Below are 20,188 nucleotides of genomic sequence, written 5' to 3'. Positions count from 1 at the left end.
AAAATTTTTAGTTATGAAAAATAATATTTTATACACTAGGGGTCACAAACTGCGGTCTACAAGACAAATATAGCACTCCGAGAAAAAGTTCTAGACCGCAACATTTTTTTGCTAAAATCTACAAATGAAGAAATAGGATCTACTTTTTAATAAAAGTTTATAAACATGTTCTATTTTTGCTAGTGTGTAAATTATGCTACCGATTTCAAGTTTATTTCACTTTATATTTTCTTTTTTAGATACTATTTGTTTATAGTAAGATTTTTCGAGAATTCTGTTGCCCGCGAATAAATTTTTCCTTTTAATTTAGCCAGTAAAGAACTGTTTTCAGTGAACCTCGCCCGCTCCTTATAATTAGTAAAGTAATTACTTATAATTAGTAATTACTTATAATTAGTAAATAATTTGAATTAGTTCTTCATTCCAATTTATGTAAGTAGTTTATATTATGATTTGTTATTTTATTAAGTATTTTAGTTTATTTTATTTAACTTAGACTTAATAATTTCGAATATTAAATAGTTTTATAACAGTCGGATTTAACATCAAGTATTTTATCTATTATTAACCATTAACCTCAAAAAATCTATAGCAATTATTTTAATGAACACATGTATACACCTACTTTAGCTTCTATTCATTCCTTACAGTATTTATTTTTTTACAGGGCTAAGTTGAAGTGCGTTAATCCGTTAACACACAGAAACATATGTCAGTGTAATAAAAGAAGGTACTGTATAATTTGTTATTATTGTATACTATATATGTATTTTTCATTAAACATATACATCTTAAATTAATTTACTGATATAAAACTGTATTTCAACAAATTAGAGTATTTATATAAATTTATTTATATAAACACATATGGGTTTAGTGTAATGCAGGTTATGTTTATGGGGTTATATAGTACTGATCTCTTAAATATGTGGTCTCTGAGCACCTAAGCTTAGAAGCGACTAGCAGTTTTGACGAAACAATCGTTACACGAAGGAACTCACGGCGTTTGGTTCTTAGATCGATTTTCTTAAATACGTTGCTACTTAATTTGATGATCGTAACTTAGCGACACACTGTAGAGCGGGATGTAAAACTAAAGCGTTTTTAAAAAACAAACCCCGATATATACGCATTCAGCGAATATTAACTCCTTCAAATAAAAAATAATGTTTGTTTCTAATTGCCATAGTGTCTGAAAACTTTAAAATGTTTGTTTTTATATCTATTTTAGTTGTAAAGTAAATCTCTTATAGAAGCTATAAACTAATACACGCCTTCGTCACAGTTTTATCAATTTCATCAAACAACAAATTGTAACAACTCTAAAAATTTGTTAAAATAGTTTGTTTTAAACCAACAAAACCTATTTTTTATGTTAGGATTGATTTAAAAAAAATAACTTCTTACATTTAATAAAAAACTTTGATTTCTAATTGAATGAGTTTAATCTTATCAATGAAAACTATCTGAACGTCATAAGTGACATAACTCATCTCAACAAAAACCAAACTAATTTAAATACTGACGTGGTACTTTGCAATAAAAAAAACTCAAGCTAAGTTGTATATTGAGTTTTTTCAAGTAATTCAAATTCTGGCGTTTAGCATAGTAATAGAAAATAACTTTAAGAGCGGTTTTATTTGATAAAATAAAACTAAAATTAAGTTAGGGTCATGTGGGGTACAAGTATAATATCAAAAAACTAACGTTTAATGTTATTTAAAAAAATTTATGATTTAAACAGGGTTGCCAAAAGTTTTTGAGAAATTTCTTCCAGGTTTACTGAATTTCTTCCAGGTTTTTAAAAGTACAAGTTTTTGTGTTTATTTTTAGTATAAAATTAAGTTTAAGTTAAAAATTGTCTCAATTAGTATTACAACATTGAACAGATATTGTATAGGTACTTCAAATGCGTGATTTATTAATTTGAATAAAGTTATCTACATGATATATTTTTTTTTGTAAAATCAAAATTTTATTATTTGTAATTTAGAACTTGTTTAAAATTTAAAGTTTTTTTTCTAGAATTTCAGGTTTTCTGACAACCCTGCTTAAATTAGCTTTTTATAAATTAAAAAGAATTTATCGACTTTTGACATTTTGTAAAAATTTTCTGATATAAAGAAATAAGTGCATATATTAATAATAAATCTTATATAAATCTGTTATCGAAGTTTTTTAGCCTAGGGGTTCAACATTTTAGGAAATTTTTCTTGTATGACTCTGAAATTTAAGAAAAAGTATATACATTCCTCTCTAAAAAGTATTTTTTTTTAAATCTTTACTAGAAACTTTTTATTAGCTTATATAGATTGAACTGAAAAAGTTTACAAATTTTAATAGAAGATAAATATTTTTAAACGCTTATTTTCGTCATTTTACTTTGCTAATTCTATAAAGTTTATACTTGTATTTTTAACTTTGACCCGTTAATCTTAGATAATGTACTAAAAATTCAAAATCAGTAAATAGCTACTAGTATTTTTATTAAAATCCAAAAAAAGATCAAATTCTAAAAAAAAAACTGCTTTAAACTTATAAGCAGACTGTGTAAAACTTATGCATACTTTCAAATAGAAAATAGCTGCAACAAGTATTTAATAAATAAGATATTCTGTATTTAATTTTTTAGTCATTTAAGCTAGGATTAAACTTAGTTTATGAAAAAGTGTTATCTAAATTCTAAGCAATCAATTATTATGTTATAAACTATAAGAAAGAATTTAAAAGTTTGCAACAAGTTTAAACAAAAAAAAAAAGAATGTATTTTGACATTAATTTAAAAAATAAATTATCGAGTCAAAATACCTTAGTTAGATCCATTCCGAGCTTGAGCTGAGATATTAAATGAAGAAAAATATTTTTATTTTCTTCAATTAAACCAGGATCTTCTTCGACATTATAAATACATACAGACTCTATTTCATCGTCAGGATTTGCCAACTGTATGTTTTCTACTTTTTTCTAAAACATTTAACCATAAGTAGTTAAAGTACAAATCATAACATTAACTTAAACAATGTTAATTAAGAAATAATTTTGTATAATTAAATTAGCTAACATCTTATTTTTATTGATCAACAGTACCTAACGTACCTAATAACTTTAATAGATTATGATAACTTTTTATACCGTTGTTAAAAATAAAAGTTAATTAACTAAGATTACGATAAGACGCAATTTGCAAACTTGTTAAATTTTAAAAGTATTAAAAGAATAAAATATCAAGAAAGAACATTTTAAAGCAATTTCAACCGGTTACAACTATATTAATTATCAATGTTAGAGTTTAAAACACTAAATTATTAGCTTAGGAATAGGAAAAAATACAAGTTGAAAATGATAATAAATAGTAGTTTTGATAACTCTCCGTAAAAAAGTTTATTAGCAAGATTACATTAACTTAATCTAATATAGAGTTACTATTTTTCAAAAAATAAGTTTAAACTGCTACTATGAAAAAGTATAAATATGTACAAAAAAAACTTTTTTTATTGGCCCAAAAAATTTTGTCATTAGCAATTTTAGATCGTTAACTTGAGGGCTGATGAAGCCTGGTTTAAATCTATCTATACTATATAACAGACAAAATAAACTAATTTTAGTTAGTTTTTTAATTAATATTTGAAGTGAAAACAGTTACATAAACAATCAAAGAATATAATTTAACATATTTAAAAGAAAATTATTAACACTGTGCTAACAGACGACATGAAACTGAATATTTAGTTGTTTAAGATTAGTGGTAGGCCCACGAAAATAGAAATTCATAGCCCGAGACGTTTTTCATATTGAGAACAACTTATGTAAAACAAATGAAATTAGGAAATTTATTAAAAAAATACTTTGAAATGTACTGTTAATTTTATTTTTAAGTAGTTCTAAGTAGTGTAGTTAGTGTTTACTAAACGTAAATTTTCTTTTAAAGAGTTTTTGATTATTTTAGTAGGATTTTCAAAATGACGCGAACCCTAAAATATTTTTAATCAGTACAGCCCGCGATAAACTATTTGGTAAGTCTAGCCCACCGACTAGAAAGGTTGCCGACCCCTCTTTTAGAACAATCTAAAAAAATTATGATAACAAAGAACTGATAAAACAATTTATTGAAAAAAATCTTAATTTAAACGTTTTCTTCCTCTTTATTTTCAGCTTCAAGATCTATACCCTGGTTTTTTATTTCATTACTACTTTTAGAGTTCTTTAGCCATTCTATTTGAGCACCTAAAAGTATATTTTATGAAATTGATTTAACTAGAAAATTGTAAGGTAGTATTCTAAACAAAAATATTATTACACTTAATCATTACAAAAAATACAATTGTTAAAAAGTAATTTAGGTAATTTTTATATAACTCTTTTTGCTGACTCGGTTATACTAAGACTTATATAAATTATTGTGAAGATAAGTAAGTTGTTACAAATAGGTTTCTTTCACTACGTAATGTTACTTTTTAAATTCTTAGCTAAAACTTTAATAAATCTTATTACAAAATGATCTATCTTAAAATGTGTAAGAACTATTTAATTTAATTTCTCTTTTTGAACAAGGATCACAAAATACTTTATAAGTAGTAAAAATTAGTCATATTTTAATATTAATTTTAATAAACTATATGAAACTATACTAAAAAGATTGTTATAAAAAAAAAAGTAAAACTAAAATTATTTTTATAAATAAATAGTTTTTATAGTATAGCTTATACTACTCAATAAAAACATTAAAAAGTGATACTTTTAAAAAAATAGCAATAATCAAACAAACTTGTATCATAACATACCGTCCTAAAGTAAAAAACTTAATAAAATTACAGCTTAATTTACTACACATTTTACTTGACATTACTATAAATAAATTTTTGTGCATGTAGACAGTATGTTTAGAGAATTTTATTTTAAAAATCTGCTTTAACAAGTTTAAATAGCCAGTATAACTACGCCTTTGGGTTTAACATAAATAGCTTCTGAGCAGGTTATTATAAACAAAATAGTTTTTTGAAAATCTTATTTACCAATTTAATTTTAGGCAAGAGTTGTTCATATAAATTTTTAGAAAGTAGTATTAAAAAATATATATTTAAATAAATAACTTGAAAGCAATTCACGAGTTTTAAAAACATTTTAGGTTAAAAAATATTGATTTCCTTATTTATAATACGTATAAATTTAATATTTTTCTCTTAAATAACACATAAACTTACAAAACTTTGTTATTTAGATATTAATTTTATACTTTAAAAACTACACAATTGTTTTGAAGTATAAAAAACTCAAGAATTTTCAAGGTTTTATTAAGTAATAATGTACAAAAAAATTTAGGAATATTTTGAAATAATTTTTATCAAAAAATACAAACGAATACTCAAAAAGATAACATGACCACCTTAGCGTACACTATGATTTTATTTATCCTTTATAAAAAAATAGTTTATAAAATATATTATTTTTGATAGATTATACTAAGTTTCCTTAGCTATTTGTTTAACTTTCATATGTTACACCAACAAGCCTTAATGAAACCAAGTTTATTAAATTAGATTCTTTAAGCAAACTGTTAAATCAACTATTAATTTTCTACAATACTTTTGCATTGGATAAAAATTTTTAACTTATGAGCTTTTCTTAATTTAACTTGTTTCAAAACTTAGAATTATTACTTACTAGAAGAGTTAGTGTGCAAACTAAATTTAGATAGTTCTTGGTAAGCATCAGTCAAAGCTTTTTGGGCGGAAGATGCAGTAGATTTAATAAGCAATATGTCTTTATCGATGCAGGGTATTTGAACCTGCAAAACAAAAAATAATTTAGTGTAATATAATACAATCACAATTAAAACAATTTCATTTATACAGTGCACTGTACAAAACCACTTTACAGTTATAGGTAAAACAACAAATCATTTTGCTTTTAATAAGATAAAGACTATTTAAAAAATGTAAATAATAATCAAAATCAATAAATTTACAAACTTTAATTTATTCCAAAATTTTGCCTAAATTTTTTAAGTTATTCTTCCATTACAATTTATGGCGTTTTATTACATACAAGACTTTATTAAGTAGATCCACAACTATTGTAACCGAATAATTAATAATTCAACATATTATGTTTTAAATACGTTTTACTAACTACTTTGTATGTTAAAATTAGACATAGCATTACCAAAATATTTTAAATTATTTTTTATTATAGAAACAATTACGGTGCAAAATCAAAGTGTGTCAAGAACATCATAAATTAAAGATAAAAGTATTTTATAAATCACTATTTTTGTTTAAGACCTTTTAGTGTTGCTTATCATTATACCTAAATACTTTTAGACTGTCAATTAAAAGAACATGTTAAAATAACCAAATTCAAGAACATCAGTATTTGATTTTTCTATTTATTATGTCATTTATTTTAAACAATAATTACTACATAAATAACTTAAGTTGTTAAATTGGTAGTGATGCATTAACGTTTAAACAAAACTTAAAAGCAAATATTTAACGCTATAAATATAGACATACTCATATGTGAAATAAATTTTAATTCTAATTTTTTTAATTAACTTTAGTTTAATTTAAAAACTTTACAACAAGACTTAGATTGTTTTCAATTTTAAACCGAACAATAGTATAGTTCAAGGTTGCAAGTTTATGTTGCAAAAACAAAAAACCAGAACAATAAAATATCATCTTGATCTGAGTCACTTAAAACAATCTGAGACAACTATACGAATCAAATAAAGAAGTAATAAAAATAAAAATTCAGTCAGCTTTAATGCTTATCTACTTATGTCTATAAAATTAAACACAAAAATAAAACTACAACTAAACAAAGTATAAACCTATATATAAGAGGAGATTAATTTGATGACATTACAACTAAAACTCAGTATAAGCATTCTAACAAATATCGAACAAGCAAGATGTCAACCTGATTTTTTATAACATTAAAAAAAAAAAATATCTGAGTTAGTTCTTATCCGGTAATAATAAGGTATATTTAAAAAAAGTTAATTTCTCCATGAATTTAACCGTGAGTATTTCAACAAAATGAAAACTTCTGTAAAAGTGCTTTAAATGAGCTGGAAAAGATTTAGAACAACTAAACTCTAGCTCATCTTACTATATATCAATGTTTATATTGATACTGATTATAATTTCAGAATTTTTATTGTTTATAAAGTATTTGAACACAAGGAGTTTTACTTCAACATGGTATCTAAAAAAGCGGTTTTTTACCTTTTATTTCAATTTACCTATATATGGAAGGTAACTACTAAATTTACCCCCAATACAAAAAAATTTACATTAGTTTAAAAAAAAAACTTAATTGAATCTTAAGCTTGTTAAATTTACCAAAAATTGTATAAAATTAAAGAGTTATTTAATTTAAAAAAATCTGATATTTATATGCTATCTTTTAAATGAAAAACACAATTAAAAAACATTAATTTACATAACTTCTAATCAATAAAATTTACCCCGTTACAATAAATAAAAAATCAACGTAACAAATTTACAAAGTAAAATATCAGTAATTTGACAGCAATATATAAAACAAAATCTAGTTTCAATATTTAGTTTAAAAGAAATAATTAGAATGAGTAACCATAAACTAAAAAGATATTTTAAAAACTTTGCTATTGTATTCACACAACAAATAAATAAAGACAAAAAGTATTAAAGTTATAAAGTCGTTAGAAATAGTTTTATTGTGAAATACCTGGCTTCCCAATTGTTGTTGATAGCTTGCAGACATGTTGCTTGTATTTTGAGTTGTTATTTGAAAGGGAATAGAGTTCATTATCTTTGTTAAAACTGCTAACAAATCATTGGAATCCATAAGCGTCTAAAATTATTAGTCACGTTTCATAAGCTAAAATTCTTCTTTTTTGAAGATTTAAATCTTAATAAAAAATACAACTTTTGTTACTAAAATTTCTAAAAACTAAAACGATTTGTCTGAATTATTTTAAAAAAACAAAATCATGATTAACTTTTTCAAGTTAATAGCCGTATTGGTAAATATAATAATTGTGTACTTATTTCTTTAACATTCTTATAAGATTTAAAAACCTAAAGAATATGAATACAAATTTTTAGTATCTAACCGTGCTAAAGCTAGAAAATTTATTAGCTAAAAATAAAATACATTCAACGTATAGATATTTCTCGCCAGTGATCAACTCTACAAAGTTTATAAAACTTTTATTTACTAAACTTGATATTAATATAAGTAATAAAATGAGTAGCAACATTTTTTTTAAATTTAGTTTGTTGTATATTATTTTATAACTGCTTTTTTTTCAATAACTAATAAAAAAATTTTAAAACAAGCCGTGCACTCACCTCATACGATTCTTTTAATTCAGAGAGATCATCAGGTTTTAACATAGCCTTATTATCTGTTTATTTATTAAATTAAATTGATATATAACTTATAAATGTATCAAGTCTTATGTCATGCTAAAAGACAAAGTATATTTTATTTCTTACTTTTAAAATACTACTAAGCTTTTAAGTTAAGTTTTAAGTCAATAGTGTAAGTTAACTTTCAAAAACACTTAAAAAATATAAAACATAAGCGATAATAATATTTCTGATCTCCTAAAAAGTCTATAAACCTTTTAAATCTTTTTGAGAAATAAAAAGATGTTTAATAGCAAACCTTTAAAGTTTAAGATACAGAATACCGTGACTTAAAAATGCAATTTAAAAAAATTTAAACTTTTAAGCTAAGGGAAATATCCTAAACTAATTTAAATTATTTAAAAATTTACCATGGTTTTTGTTCAATAAGGTAAAAGATGTGCTTTGAGGCATTCCAAGTTCCTTTGTAACTTGATCTGAGTTGTGACATTTTTAATATAAGAAATAACATTAGATGATAAAAATGTTGTGAGTAATGTTTTAAAAGTAGGACAGAGACTTAAAGACTATAATTATGATATCAAATATTTTTAGACTATAAATGTTGTAACAAGTATAATTTCATATCATATCATTAAAACAACTGTTTTATAAAAAAATATTAGAAATAAACTCTCAAATAAAATAATTAATTTGTTACACTGCTCATTCAACTAACCCTTAAACTTGTTAAAGTTTGACACTATTGATCTAGTTCTATTTTTGACCACATTCGAAGTAGGTAAAGGAGGATTATCTTCTGCAGTCTGAATTGTATTAAAACTATTTGTTAATTAAAAGTATACAAATATCAATATAAATATATATAAAAATTATAAATAAATATAAACATTTCTGTTTTTTACAAGTTACTTTTATTTTGTAGATATATATATATATATATATATTGTTTATTGAACAATAAAAAAGGCGCTCAAAAAATTTGGTCCAAGGACCTAGTGTACAATATCTTAGCTACCAATACTTTAATACTAAATGCTGAACAAAATTCAAATTATTTTTCGCTAAACAAAACCAAAAGCAAAACAAAAAATATACCTGAGATGAAAAAAATTCACTTGATCCACGTAACCTGTCAACCCAGTCTTGTCTTTCTTTAGCATTTGAAGCTTAATGATATATTAGAAATTTAACATTTGTATTACAAATATATGTGAGTTGAGCAGCGTAAAACTTTAAGATTAAAAACAGACAATTTGTACAGTACTAGTAAATTTAAAACGCAAATAGTTTAAATAGATTCGTAATATTTTTTTTTTGTTTAAAGTTTGTAAATATATTTTTATTTTAGCTAAAGATACTTTATTACATGTAAAAATATTAAAAATTATTATAAAGAGCAAATAATCAAACAAAAATTTAAATGTGTAATAAAGACAGAGGTTGTCAAACTGCAGCCTGCAAGGTACTTTTCAGCTAAAAACATACTTTTTAAAAACAATAAAAAACTTATATTAAAAATTTAATAATCACTGTTTACTAGTGCTCTGGTAATGCTTACATTATCTTATTTCAATCAACAAAATCGGCGAAAGTCTGCAGAACAAGTCCGGACTTTCGTTTGCCGTGAGACAAGCTCAAATTTAACAAAAGGGTTTATCATGCCAATTCGATCATCAGACCACAAGTTTCGGTAGACTGAGACCGGTTTCGTCCTTATTAGGACTCATCAGTCAGTCACAACCGAAAAACTTGTAGTCGTCAATCTACAAACGGTTTATCATGCTTTTGCATGAAGCAACCATTTGCTGGCAATGATTAGTGACGTCAGCATTGTCTTTGCCGTGCAACGTTTAAAACATTGTCCACTAGGCAAGACATCTGGTACGCTCGTTTTAGTACAATCAACAAAATCGGCGAAAGTCTGCAGAACAAGTCCGGACTTTCGTTTGCCGTGAGACAAGCTCAAATTTAACAAAAGGGTTGATTATGCCAATTCGATCATCAGACCACAAGTTTCGGTAGACTGAGACCTTATCTTATTTCAGTTTAAAATAATATTTTTATATTGATTACAACAAATGTTTTTATAACTGCAGCCAATAGAGTATTTTTTCAATACAGTACAGCCAGAGAGTAACTTTTTCTAGAAAAATATTTGTATATGAATATATAAACTAAATTTAGTTTCCAGATTGAAAGAAAATAATATAATAGCATTATTCAAGATTCATCTAATATTCAACTAAATTGTAAAGATCAAAAGTGAAAATACCTCTCAGCTTGTATACCTCTCCATTTGAAGCATTTACATAAAAAGTGCAAGAATCTTCTTGGCTAGGAGAAATAACAGCTCCATCAAGTGGTAACGAACCTCTAGGTTTATTTGGGTATGTAGAAAGTTCATTCTGACTAATGTGATATTCAAGGATACCAGTTACGGGATTCAAAATAAAGTACCTAAAAGTATATAATGTTAAACATAGTTTTGTATTTATTCAAAATTATTTAGTCATTAATACAAAGTTTTATAAATAAATTCATTAAAAAACATTTTAATAACTTGAAATAAAATATTTTTAAATAAAATCCTTTTGTTTTTACTAGGTTATAAAAACTCAAAATACAGAACATTTTTGGAAATTTTATTTTTTTAAAGTAAATGAGTTTCTGACAAAAGTGTCCATTTATGAAAAACAACTTTTTTTTTTTTTTTCAAACTAACCTCAAGTTATGGATCTTTTGAACAAAAAGTAATATACCAAATGAAAAATATAAAGTAATTAAGCAAGCATATTAGGAAAAAAAAAATGAGATCACTTTATAATTCCTATTATATACTTTATTTTAAGCATAAAGATAAGTTTGAGTACAGATAATTTCAAAAGTTTTCAAATAAAGTTTGTTAAAAAAACATTGGTAATTTATATATGTTCTAAAACTTGTATACAGAAAATTTTAAATAATATGAAATTTTAAACACTTGGTTGGTAATATAGCTTTTTATGATGATAAACTCAGCTACTCTGTAGATAAACAAATAAAAACAGATGTTTTATTTTTTTTTTCAATCATTATTTAATTAGTTATTTCTTTAAATAAAAAAGTTTCCTGTTTAGATTTTCATGCATGAATAATTTTTTAAATAACATTATAGACTAGCAACATTGTTATATGCAGTTTACTATTTATTATACTTGAAAAGGTCGTAATTTTTTTGCCACCAAAACCTGGTAGTAAATAAAATAATTTATTTACACAATTTTATCTATTCATTATTTACAAAATATTTTTTTTTAAATTTAATTTTCAAGCTAAAATTATCTAATTATAATCAGTATATAACTAAATTTATCTAAAACTATTCTTATAAGTAAAAAACTTCAACTCTAAAACAATAATATTTAGTAAATTTTCCCATTAAATCACAGATCAACAAACTAAAGACAGCAAGGCAAATCCCGCCTTTCAAGCACAAATTTCTGACATTTCATCTTTTTTTGTTTAAAGGAAAATATGCAAAAAACCACATTTAATTTTTGATACTATAAACTATAAGGTTACAAATTTACTCTTAAATTAATTTGCGTTGGTTGCTTCTCTTTAAGTCATAAAACTATCCTGAGTGAACTAATTGGTCATAAAATATAAAAATAATTTATACCATTCAAGACCTAAAAAAAAAAACTAGAATAAGATCTACAAAAAGATTTAAAACTATCTTGAGTTTTTCATAAGTTATTCTCAGTCTAAGTTATCCTGAGTTCTATTTCTAAATTTCAAAAATATTTTGAGTAAGCTGAGTATTTAGCAACCCTAAATCATGCTAATTTAAGTTATTACTTAATTTAAGTTTTAGTTTCAAACAGTCTTTTTTTATTTTAGTTATAAAACCTATGGCAACCTTCGAAAAAAAATTTTTTTTGAATAAATCTGACCATAAACTAATACTTAAAAAGAGTGCTAACTTTACTAGTACAAGTTTTAAAATATTTTAACATAATTTTCAAGTATTTTATAAATGGGCCAGCAAATTGAAAAAATAAACTCTTAATAACTTCCTTTGTTGTTTAAAAATAATTAAAAAAGAAATATTCTATATTTATGAACATATTAAAATCAACCAACCTTTTTTGCCATCCTTTAACAACATTTGTGTATTTGTTTAATGTCCCTTCTTTGCAGACAGTGGACATCATTTTATTAAATATTATTTCTGTTAATTTATAAATTTAAATATTTTTTATCAGAAAGTTTATAAAATTTCAACTCTATAGTTTAAATACTAGTTTATTAGAACCATAATTTACTTCCTAATTTTGATAATATATCTTTTTTTAATCGAAATACAACTTGAAAAATAATTTGCTTCAGTTTTTTTGTTATCTTCCCAAATAAACTTTTTAATGTATGTTAATCAAATATAACTAGAAAACTACCAAGTCAAATTAAAATTTTTAAACAGCTGTATGTTATAAACTTAAATTACTCATCTTTACTTTTGACAGCCAAATTACAATAAAGTATTTATGAAAATAGTGAAATTGCTTAATTATAATAAAACCGTAAGTGTATTTGTAAACATCAATTAATAAAATAGTAGGACTTACATAGTTCACTTAATCTTTAAAATGATCTTAATCAAAACAAGGTTGCAGACTGTTGCATAATTACCTTTTGGTGGTCTGCAGCTCACTTTAGTGCTTACTACTGTATTGCATTTAGACAAACCAAAAAACAGGCATATTTTTATATTTAGCTGCAGTTTGCCAACCCACACTCTACAGCAGGGGTTGCCACTCTTGTAACAGATTAATTTAGATCAATAAATTGTCCTGAGTAATATTATCCCTGTGTCATGAAAAATATTAATTATTTGTTATTTATTATGGTGTCATTTCTTATTTAATTTTAGTATAAAAAATTAATCTGACACAAGGAGGCATATCTTTAGTTGCTGACAGTGTTGACTAAGTTTGTACCTAAGTTGTTGTTTTAATAACTAGTTGTTAAGGTAGCTCGATAAAGTGTTTCTACAGGTTTATAAACGTTAAACTCTAAGTCAATTTAACTGAATTAAAAAAAAAATATTTAAAAAAACAACTTAAAAAAAAAAAACTATTGCTTAATATTTCTGTAGCTTTTTTATTTTGTAGAATTTATAAGTGCATTTGTTTATTTTGCTAAAGCTTAACTTTTAAACAAACTTTCACGTGTTGTATTTTATAAAAATTATAACAAGTTGAAAATCCTTGGATAGTATGTATATCCTAAAGCTAAACTAACATTCAGGTTGTACTAAATAGTATCTAATATTTCATCAACGATTAAACAATGTGATGAACAAGTCACCAAAAAAGCATCATAAAAATGATCATAAAAGCAAAAATGTGTACAGCAGAAGGTCTGGTTGGCCATATGATCTTAGATGGTCTGCTAGATTAAACTGAACGTTTAGGTGCTGAGTTCTAGCCTGTTATAATTCAAGGCAAGATAGTCTATAAAAAATATTTTGCCAGCCTGGTTCGTAAGAAAAAACCAAGTTTAATTTTTTTGAAAAACATGTTTTCATTTTTGACTTCTAAACTTGCCTTGTAAACTTTTAATGTCACTACTAGCCTGAAATTAAACTTTACAATAAAACTATATACTGCTGATAATGAGTAATTTTTATACATATGTCCTAAAGGTTTTGTAAATGGTTTTAACTTTCTACATTACTTGGAATTGGTTCCAGAGAATAATTTTCTAAATAAATCTTCAAAAAACTACTAATGTTTTATTTATAGTTTAACTTAATCACTATATACATTCCTAAATCAGCTTCTGTTATAAAAAATAAGTTAAATATTAGTTTTTATAAATTTATACCTTTCTGTAAATTTCAGTACTCAAATATAAATTTAAAACATTGGATAAAAGTGAAACTAGCCACAAGCAAAAAAAAAAACTTCACTAAATATTTGTAACTAACACTTTTAAATTAACAAAAGTTAAACCAGTGCTCCCACTAGAATTCTAAACAAAAACTAGGAAAAATAAAGGAAAGTTAAAAAAAAAATTATCTGCTATAAGATTCTTATTTTATTTTTCAATTTATTTATCACAATTATGTATCCTTTTTTTAAAGATTGAAAACAAATTAAAGTAGTAAAGTTTAATTGAAATAATGTTTTTTTAAGATTTGTATTTACTCAATAAATTAGTGTGCACATAACTTTACTTTTATTATCTACTGTACACAAATTTTAGAGAACTAAAGAACCAATAATTTATATTACTGTTCATACTTATCCTTTATATATTTTTAAAAGCAATATATTAGTACAATTTATATCACTGTTAATCTTTCATCATTTATTTCAAGTTTACTTTGAATAACAGATGCTTGATTTAATAATATTTTTGTGAACATTATATATGGCAGGGGTAGGTAAATTGTGGCTAGCAGACCAAATGGTACTTTTCAGCTAAAAAATTCCATTTAAAAATAATTAAAAAGGAAAGTTTTGTAGTGAAAATGTACAACTAGGCTCTTAATTTACAAATTACAAACTATAATTGCTTTTTTATTGTGTTTCATCACATTTTTGGCTTAAAACATTGTTTTTATATAATTTACTATAATCATTTTTAATTACCTGTGGCCCATGGATGACTTTTTTCTTTAAAGTGTGGCATGCAACTCTAAAAGGCTGCTGACACTGATATATGGTTACTTGTATCTTTGTTGGAAAAACTAAAAGCTATTGCTGTAAACACTGTTAAACTAAACTCAGAGGCAGATTTGAGTAGATCAGTAGAGTAGGATAAATTTTATAGGTCCCCACATGCTTTTAAAGGCTTAATAATAGTTTTGTTTTTCAAAAGTTTTAAAAAACCATTACAACAAATTGTGAGTACAAAGTATCCTTGCTAATCCAGCCATGTTGCCCAAGCTTTTATATAATTATGACTAGGTTAACCTTTGGGGGATAAAACAAGTCATTTTTTATTTTTTATAATAAACCTATTTTATATTATGCAATGCATACAATAAAACACAAGCTAAATTTTTAGTTAATTTATTTTGTTTTAATCTTTAAAAACAAACCAAGCAATTTATAGAGAAAAAGTATAAATAAAACAAAACTTTGATAAAGTTTAAAAGCAATTTAACACAAACAAATTACACCAAACACAAACAAACTTATATTGGTATTAAGTTTAAAAGTGAAAACAATAATTTGAGCTGAATTAAGTTCTAAAAAAATACCTTTGTAAACAGAGCAAAGTTTTAAAAGTAGTTTTTTCATGTAATAAAGGCTATTTGTAAAATATTCTACCCTTTTTGTTATTATTTTAAGTTATAATTATTGAAAGTATTGCCTTGGTGAGACATCATTTTGCAAACACTCACAAGATTTTTTTTTGATAAAAAATTATCAGACTCACTCCTCCCTCTACAACAATAAGTGTTTTTGAAGAATGAATTTAACACTAAAAACCACAAAGCGTGGGAAAATCATAAAGCTTAAATCCCCAAGCAAGTATTTGCCAACACTGCAACAAAAATACATCCAAAAATACATCAACGATCCAATTGTGTGGTTACTGTTATGTTACCAGTGTGAACTCACAATCAGCCATTGTAAGTCTATCTTGAAAGAAAGAAAGAAAAATGTGAACGCTAACAACTAAGGTCAATGGATTGGTGTGGAGAAAGACCTTTTGGTCATCGAGATCCACACCACTTACTTGTAAGTAATTCTTTTAGCTAACTTTAAAACAATAATGAAAAAATAAAAACAAAAACTTAGAAAGTAACTGTATATACATTTTTTTTTCTAAGTTTAAAAATGGTAAGCACCCTTTTTTAACCCATTACTGCCAATATTGACCATTGAAACCATAGTCTACCATGGGCTCCACACCGTCTCCTCCCCTAGATTTCTATTTTTATGATCATGTACATTCACATTTTTCTTGTTGCCCTTTCTACAAGAGCAACCACAAAAAATGCAACAGATATCTCAAAATTGAATAAATGGGGAAAGTTAGTAATGTCAGTATACATAAAATATTCAGTAATGTCACAAAACTGAAAGAGCGCCATGTATTTTTAAAAAGTGTCTTTAAATTTCTAGTATATGTATTTGTAGGTAAATAAAAATAGAGCAAAATAAAAAAAACTTTGTCTAACTGTTTTATAGATTTGTAAACAATTCAGTTTTAAACAATAAAATCTAGCACTAATAATTGATAGAATTTGTTTAAACTACTTTAAAAAAAAATCACTTCTAACAATAAACAGCTAAATTTTAAAAACAAAATAACAAAACTTCACAAATATTCTGAAAAAAAAAAGTAACAATAAAAGTATTTAATTTAGTTAAATAAACTGTTTGTAAACCTAAAACTAATTTTTGACAAATAAAATTAAATAACCAGAATGTCTAAAAAAATGAAGTTTTTACTTCTAAATTTAAAATCTCCATTTTCTGAAACAAATTGACAATTAATATGTAGTAAACAAAAAACTACAAAATAGAGTTACAAAAGGAAAAAATTACATCTACTCGTTTAATCAAACTGTCAATGAGGACAAAACAATACTATCAAATTTTATGTACAAGAAACAAATTAAAAAAGTATATATAACAAATAAAATAATAAAAATAATAAAACCAACCTATACCAATCCAGCTCTACCTTCACCAGTTTATAAGACCAACAGCAATCAGCCCAAAAAAAAAGATTAAGACAAACACCAATACTAAGATATAAGTTTAACTGTTGGTAAAGATTAAGCTTGATATTTTTCTGATTGTCTTTTAAGTAAGTTTTCTCTCATTCCAGAGCACCACACATTTTTATAATCCAAGAAAAAAAAGTCTTATGGTAATTTAATAACAATAAATCCCCCAAATAAGCTTCCTTACAAAGTTTTTTAAATGTTTAATTCTGTTTTCAAATGTCTTATGTTAAAAATAAAGGATTTATTTATCATATTAATTCAACAAAAGTATTGAATAAAGGTATTTTTGATCTTAACAGGGTACTTCCCATCGCTGAATAAAGCAAACGTTTTTTTATAAAAAAACTTTTAATCAAAATTTAGAACTCAATAAAATTTCACTGTAAAGTAATATAAAAAGTAATCATTACACTGTAAAGTAATATGTAACAGTTCATGAAACTATATTTTATAGTGTACACTGTGAAGCTAGATGACCGAGAAGTGTTTTTGTACGCTATGTCCTAAAACCACATTTGTAAGCGTTGTTTTAACTTCATGTTCGATAAATAATTAGCATTATAAAACACAGGGGTGACAGATCATGTATCACTGGTACGCAACATAATTTTAATCTTAGAAATTTTTAATAGACTCACCAAAAAGTTAATCTTAAATGGTATCAAATTGCTTATTATCATTATTATTAATATTATTAATTGCTTGTTTTTATACGTGATGTTAATCTAATAAATACTTACTTTAATTTTAATTTCTTAAAAGTTAAATTGAACATTTTATACAATTTTACGATAATACGGTCTCCTCCAAAACCTTTTTTATATAGTACGAACTTTCTAAAATCAAATGACGACCTTCTAATAATAAAGTTTTGCCAAAAACGTTTAAAAACATCGATTACAGTATACAAAGGTTAGATAATTAAGCAGTAGGATGATTTTACCAAAATTTAAAAAAAAGGAGAAAATATATTATTTCGTATTGAAAATGAGGAAGCATAATTACTACAAATCAATCAACACGCTTTAATATTATAGTTTAAAGTATACATATGACGTTATATTAACAATTAAGCTTTGTTTTTTTTTTGTCTAAAGATTTTATGACTAATATTGCAAATAGACCAAATATCTAAATAAACAAAAGTACAAATGTTTATAAAACTTTACATAATGGGTCAATTTTTTTTGTAAAGATTTCTTATATTAAGGATAAGTCCCCTAGTTTTATTAAAATTCGAGCTACATAAATTACTTTAATATAAAGTTATAAGTTAAAAGAAACAACGATTTGTTAATTATTAAGTGTTAGGTTATCATAGAAATACTTTATTTTTAACAACCTTGCTGTCGATGTATGTAGAATTGCAGGTGCTTGATACATTTTACCTTGCCTAAAACTTCTGTTTAGAAAACAATCATTTAACTTTTGTGTGATTATGTTTTAAATTTCAAAAGGTTTGTTTTAACAAATAACAAACAACTTTGTACATGTTTTATTCAATAGTTTAGACCCGAATCTTTTTGTTTAACGAGATTTGACAGATCAATAAACTTGGCTCTTTAGAAACAAGTGTTAGTTTTGTGTAACTTATTTATACAATTTAGGCATAATAAAACTAATAAGTTCTTTGTAGTTTTGAAGGTGTTTTAAGCAATTAGAATCTTTATTAACATTAATTAGCTTAAAACTTAAAAAACGTTGTTCCACTAACAGTAAAGAAATTTCTTGTCGGTTATTAGAATATCGAAAATATTACTGTATAACTTTTGTGAATATTATTCTAAACATTCTAGTTACTTTTCTACTCAAATTTTCTGAAAGCGAAATTATAAGTAAAAGATTATCTTTTTGTATTGTTTTTATATTTAAATAATTTTAATCAATTAAAAAAAAACTATTTACGTAAGTAAATAACATCAACGGTCTATTATTCATAAAAAACTAATTTTAAGTATGTTAATATGATCTTATTACTATAAGTTACAGCTGGAACTTTTTTAATTAAAACATACTTTACAAGGCTTTTGACATATCTAATTTACTTCACAAAGATACTTAAGAACACTAATATAAGATAATGTTTTAATAATGTAGTTTGTTTTAAAGTATTCGTAGAAGTTTGTATGAGTAGTGAAAGTAATTCGTAAGTAAGTACTGAACTAGTTTTTTTAGGCTAACTTCTAGCAGTTTAATAATAGTAGTTACCCTTATAAACTTTTAAAAATTATAAACTTGTACAAATTTATGATTTATAAATTTTTTCTAATTGTTAATTTTATTAAAATTAATTATGATTAACCATTAACTTTCAGTGTTTTTAAAATTTTATTTTTGTATTATTTAGCCGACGTAGCCGAAGCCGACTTAAGGGAATTTTTATTTTTAATTTAAAGCTTAAGTAGAAAGTATTTTAATTTGTTATGAAAAATTTGTATTTGATATCTATTAAAATTTACAATAATTTATAAAACTGAAAATACTTTATGAATATAACTTACCTATTTTCATTTTTAAATAAATCTGTAATTGTTAAAAAAAGCAAAAAACAAATGAGCTACTACTTAAAATATTCTTATAGTTTATATTCTAATCGAACTTTATTTTGGTTTAATAAGTTCAATAGGTACAAATTTGGTTACATTAACATTTGTTATATCTATAATTTATACGAAATTTAGTTGTTATTTATAACTTAACTTAATTTTTGTTGTAAGGACAGTGTCCTCTAGTTGTCCTTTTCATAAAGTGTGAAATAAATATTTACTTCCAAAAGTTTTTAATTTTTGCCTCTTCTTTTAAATATATGAGACATTTCCGCCTTGAGAAGTTTTTTAATAAATATGTGCATGATTAAGTTATCGGAAATTTCCGCAAAAATATAAAAATTTACCGAGAGAAGAGCCAATTCTTCCAAAAACATTACTGCATATAAACACTAGATTTGCTGAATGTGGGCAGCTTTTGTATTCTGAAAGCTAAAGTTTTCCAGGCTTTTTTATATTATTTAAGTCAATACAATTTATAAAATTACAAAGAAACAGTGTCTTGGGTTGTTACTTACGATATAGAGTTACGAAGTTTTGTCATT

At 24.3% G+C, this 20,188-nt stretch overlaps 1 protein-coding gene across 1 annotated transcript in view; it reads right to left on the bottom strand.

Annotated features, from left to right (window-relative positions):
• LOC145831286 (oxysterol-binding protein-related protein 11-like) overlaps window positions 1-17,045 on the bottom strand; it is a 30,711-nt gene extending 13,666 nt beyond the window's left edge. The window contains exons 1-12 of the mRNA XM_082938477.1: window positions 17,032-17,045; window positions 13,035-13,211; window positions 12,489-12,576; window positions 10,636-10,820; window positions 9,459-9,529; window positions 9,079-9,166; window positions 8,771-8,836; window positions 8,340-8,395; window positions 7,714-7,839; window positions 5,662-5,785; window positions 4,130-4,224; window positions 2,809-2,964 (exon numbers count right to left, since the gene is read on the bottom strand). Of these exons, the coding sequence (XP_082794603.1) occupies window positions 2,809-2,964; window positions 4,130-4,224; window positions 5,662-5,785; window positions 7,714-7,839; window positions 8,340-8,395; window positions 8,771-8,836; window positions 9,079-9,166; window positions 9,459-9,529; window positions 10,636-10,820; window positions 12,489-12,559 (1,038 nt within the window). The 5' untranslated portion in view covers window positions 12,560-12,576; window positions 13,035-13,211; window positions 17,032-17,045. The remainder of the gene's footprint in view (window positions 1-2,808; window positions 2,965-4,129; window positions 4,225-5,661; window positions 5,786-7,713; window positions 7,840-8,339; window positions 8,396-8,770; window positions 8,837-9,078; window positions 9,167-9,458; window positions 9,530-10,635; window positions 10,821-12,488; window positions 12,577-13,034; window positions 13,212-17,031) is intronic.
• Window positions 17,046-20,188: the final 3,143 nt, after the last annotated feature.

The sequence above is a fragment of the Thalia democratica genome, chromosome 3, assembly GCF_965202585.1.
Source record: "Thalia democratica chromosome 3, ktThaDemo2.hap1.1, whole genome shotgun sequence".
Classification (NCBI taxonomy): domain Eukaryota; kingdom Metazoa; phylum Chordata; class Thaliacea; order Salpida; family Salpidae; genus Thalia; species Thalia democratica.
The sequence above is the reverse complement of the archived record's forward strand: the minus strand, read 5'-3'. Positions and strand labels throughout refer to the sequence as shown.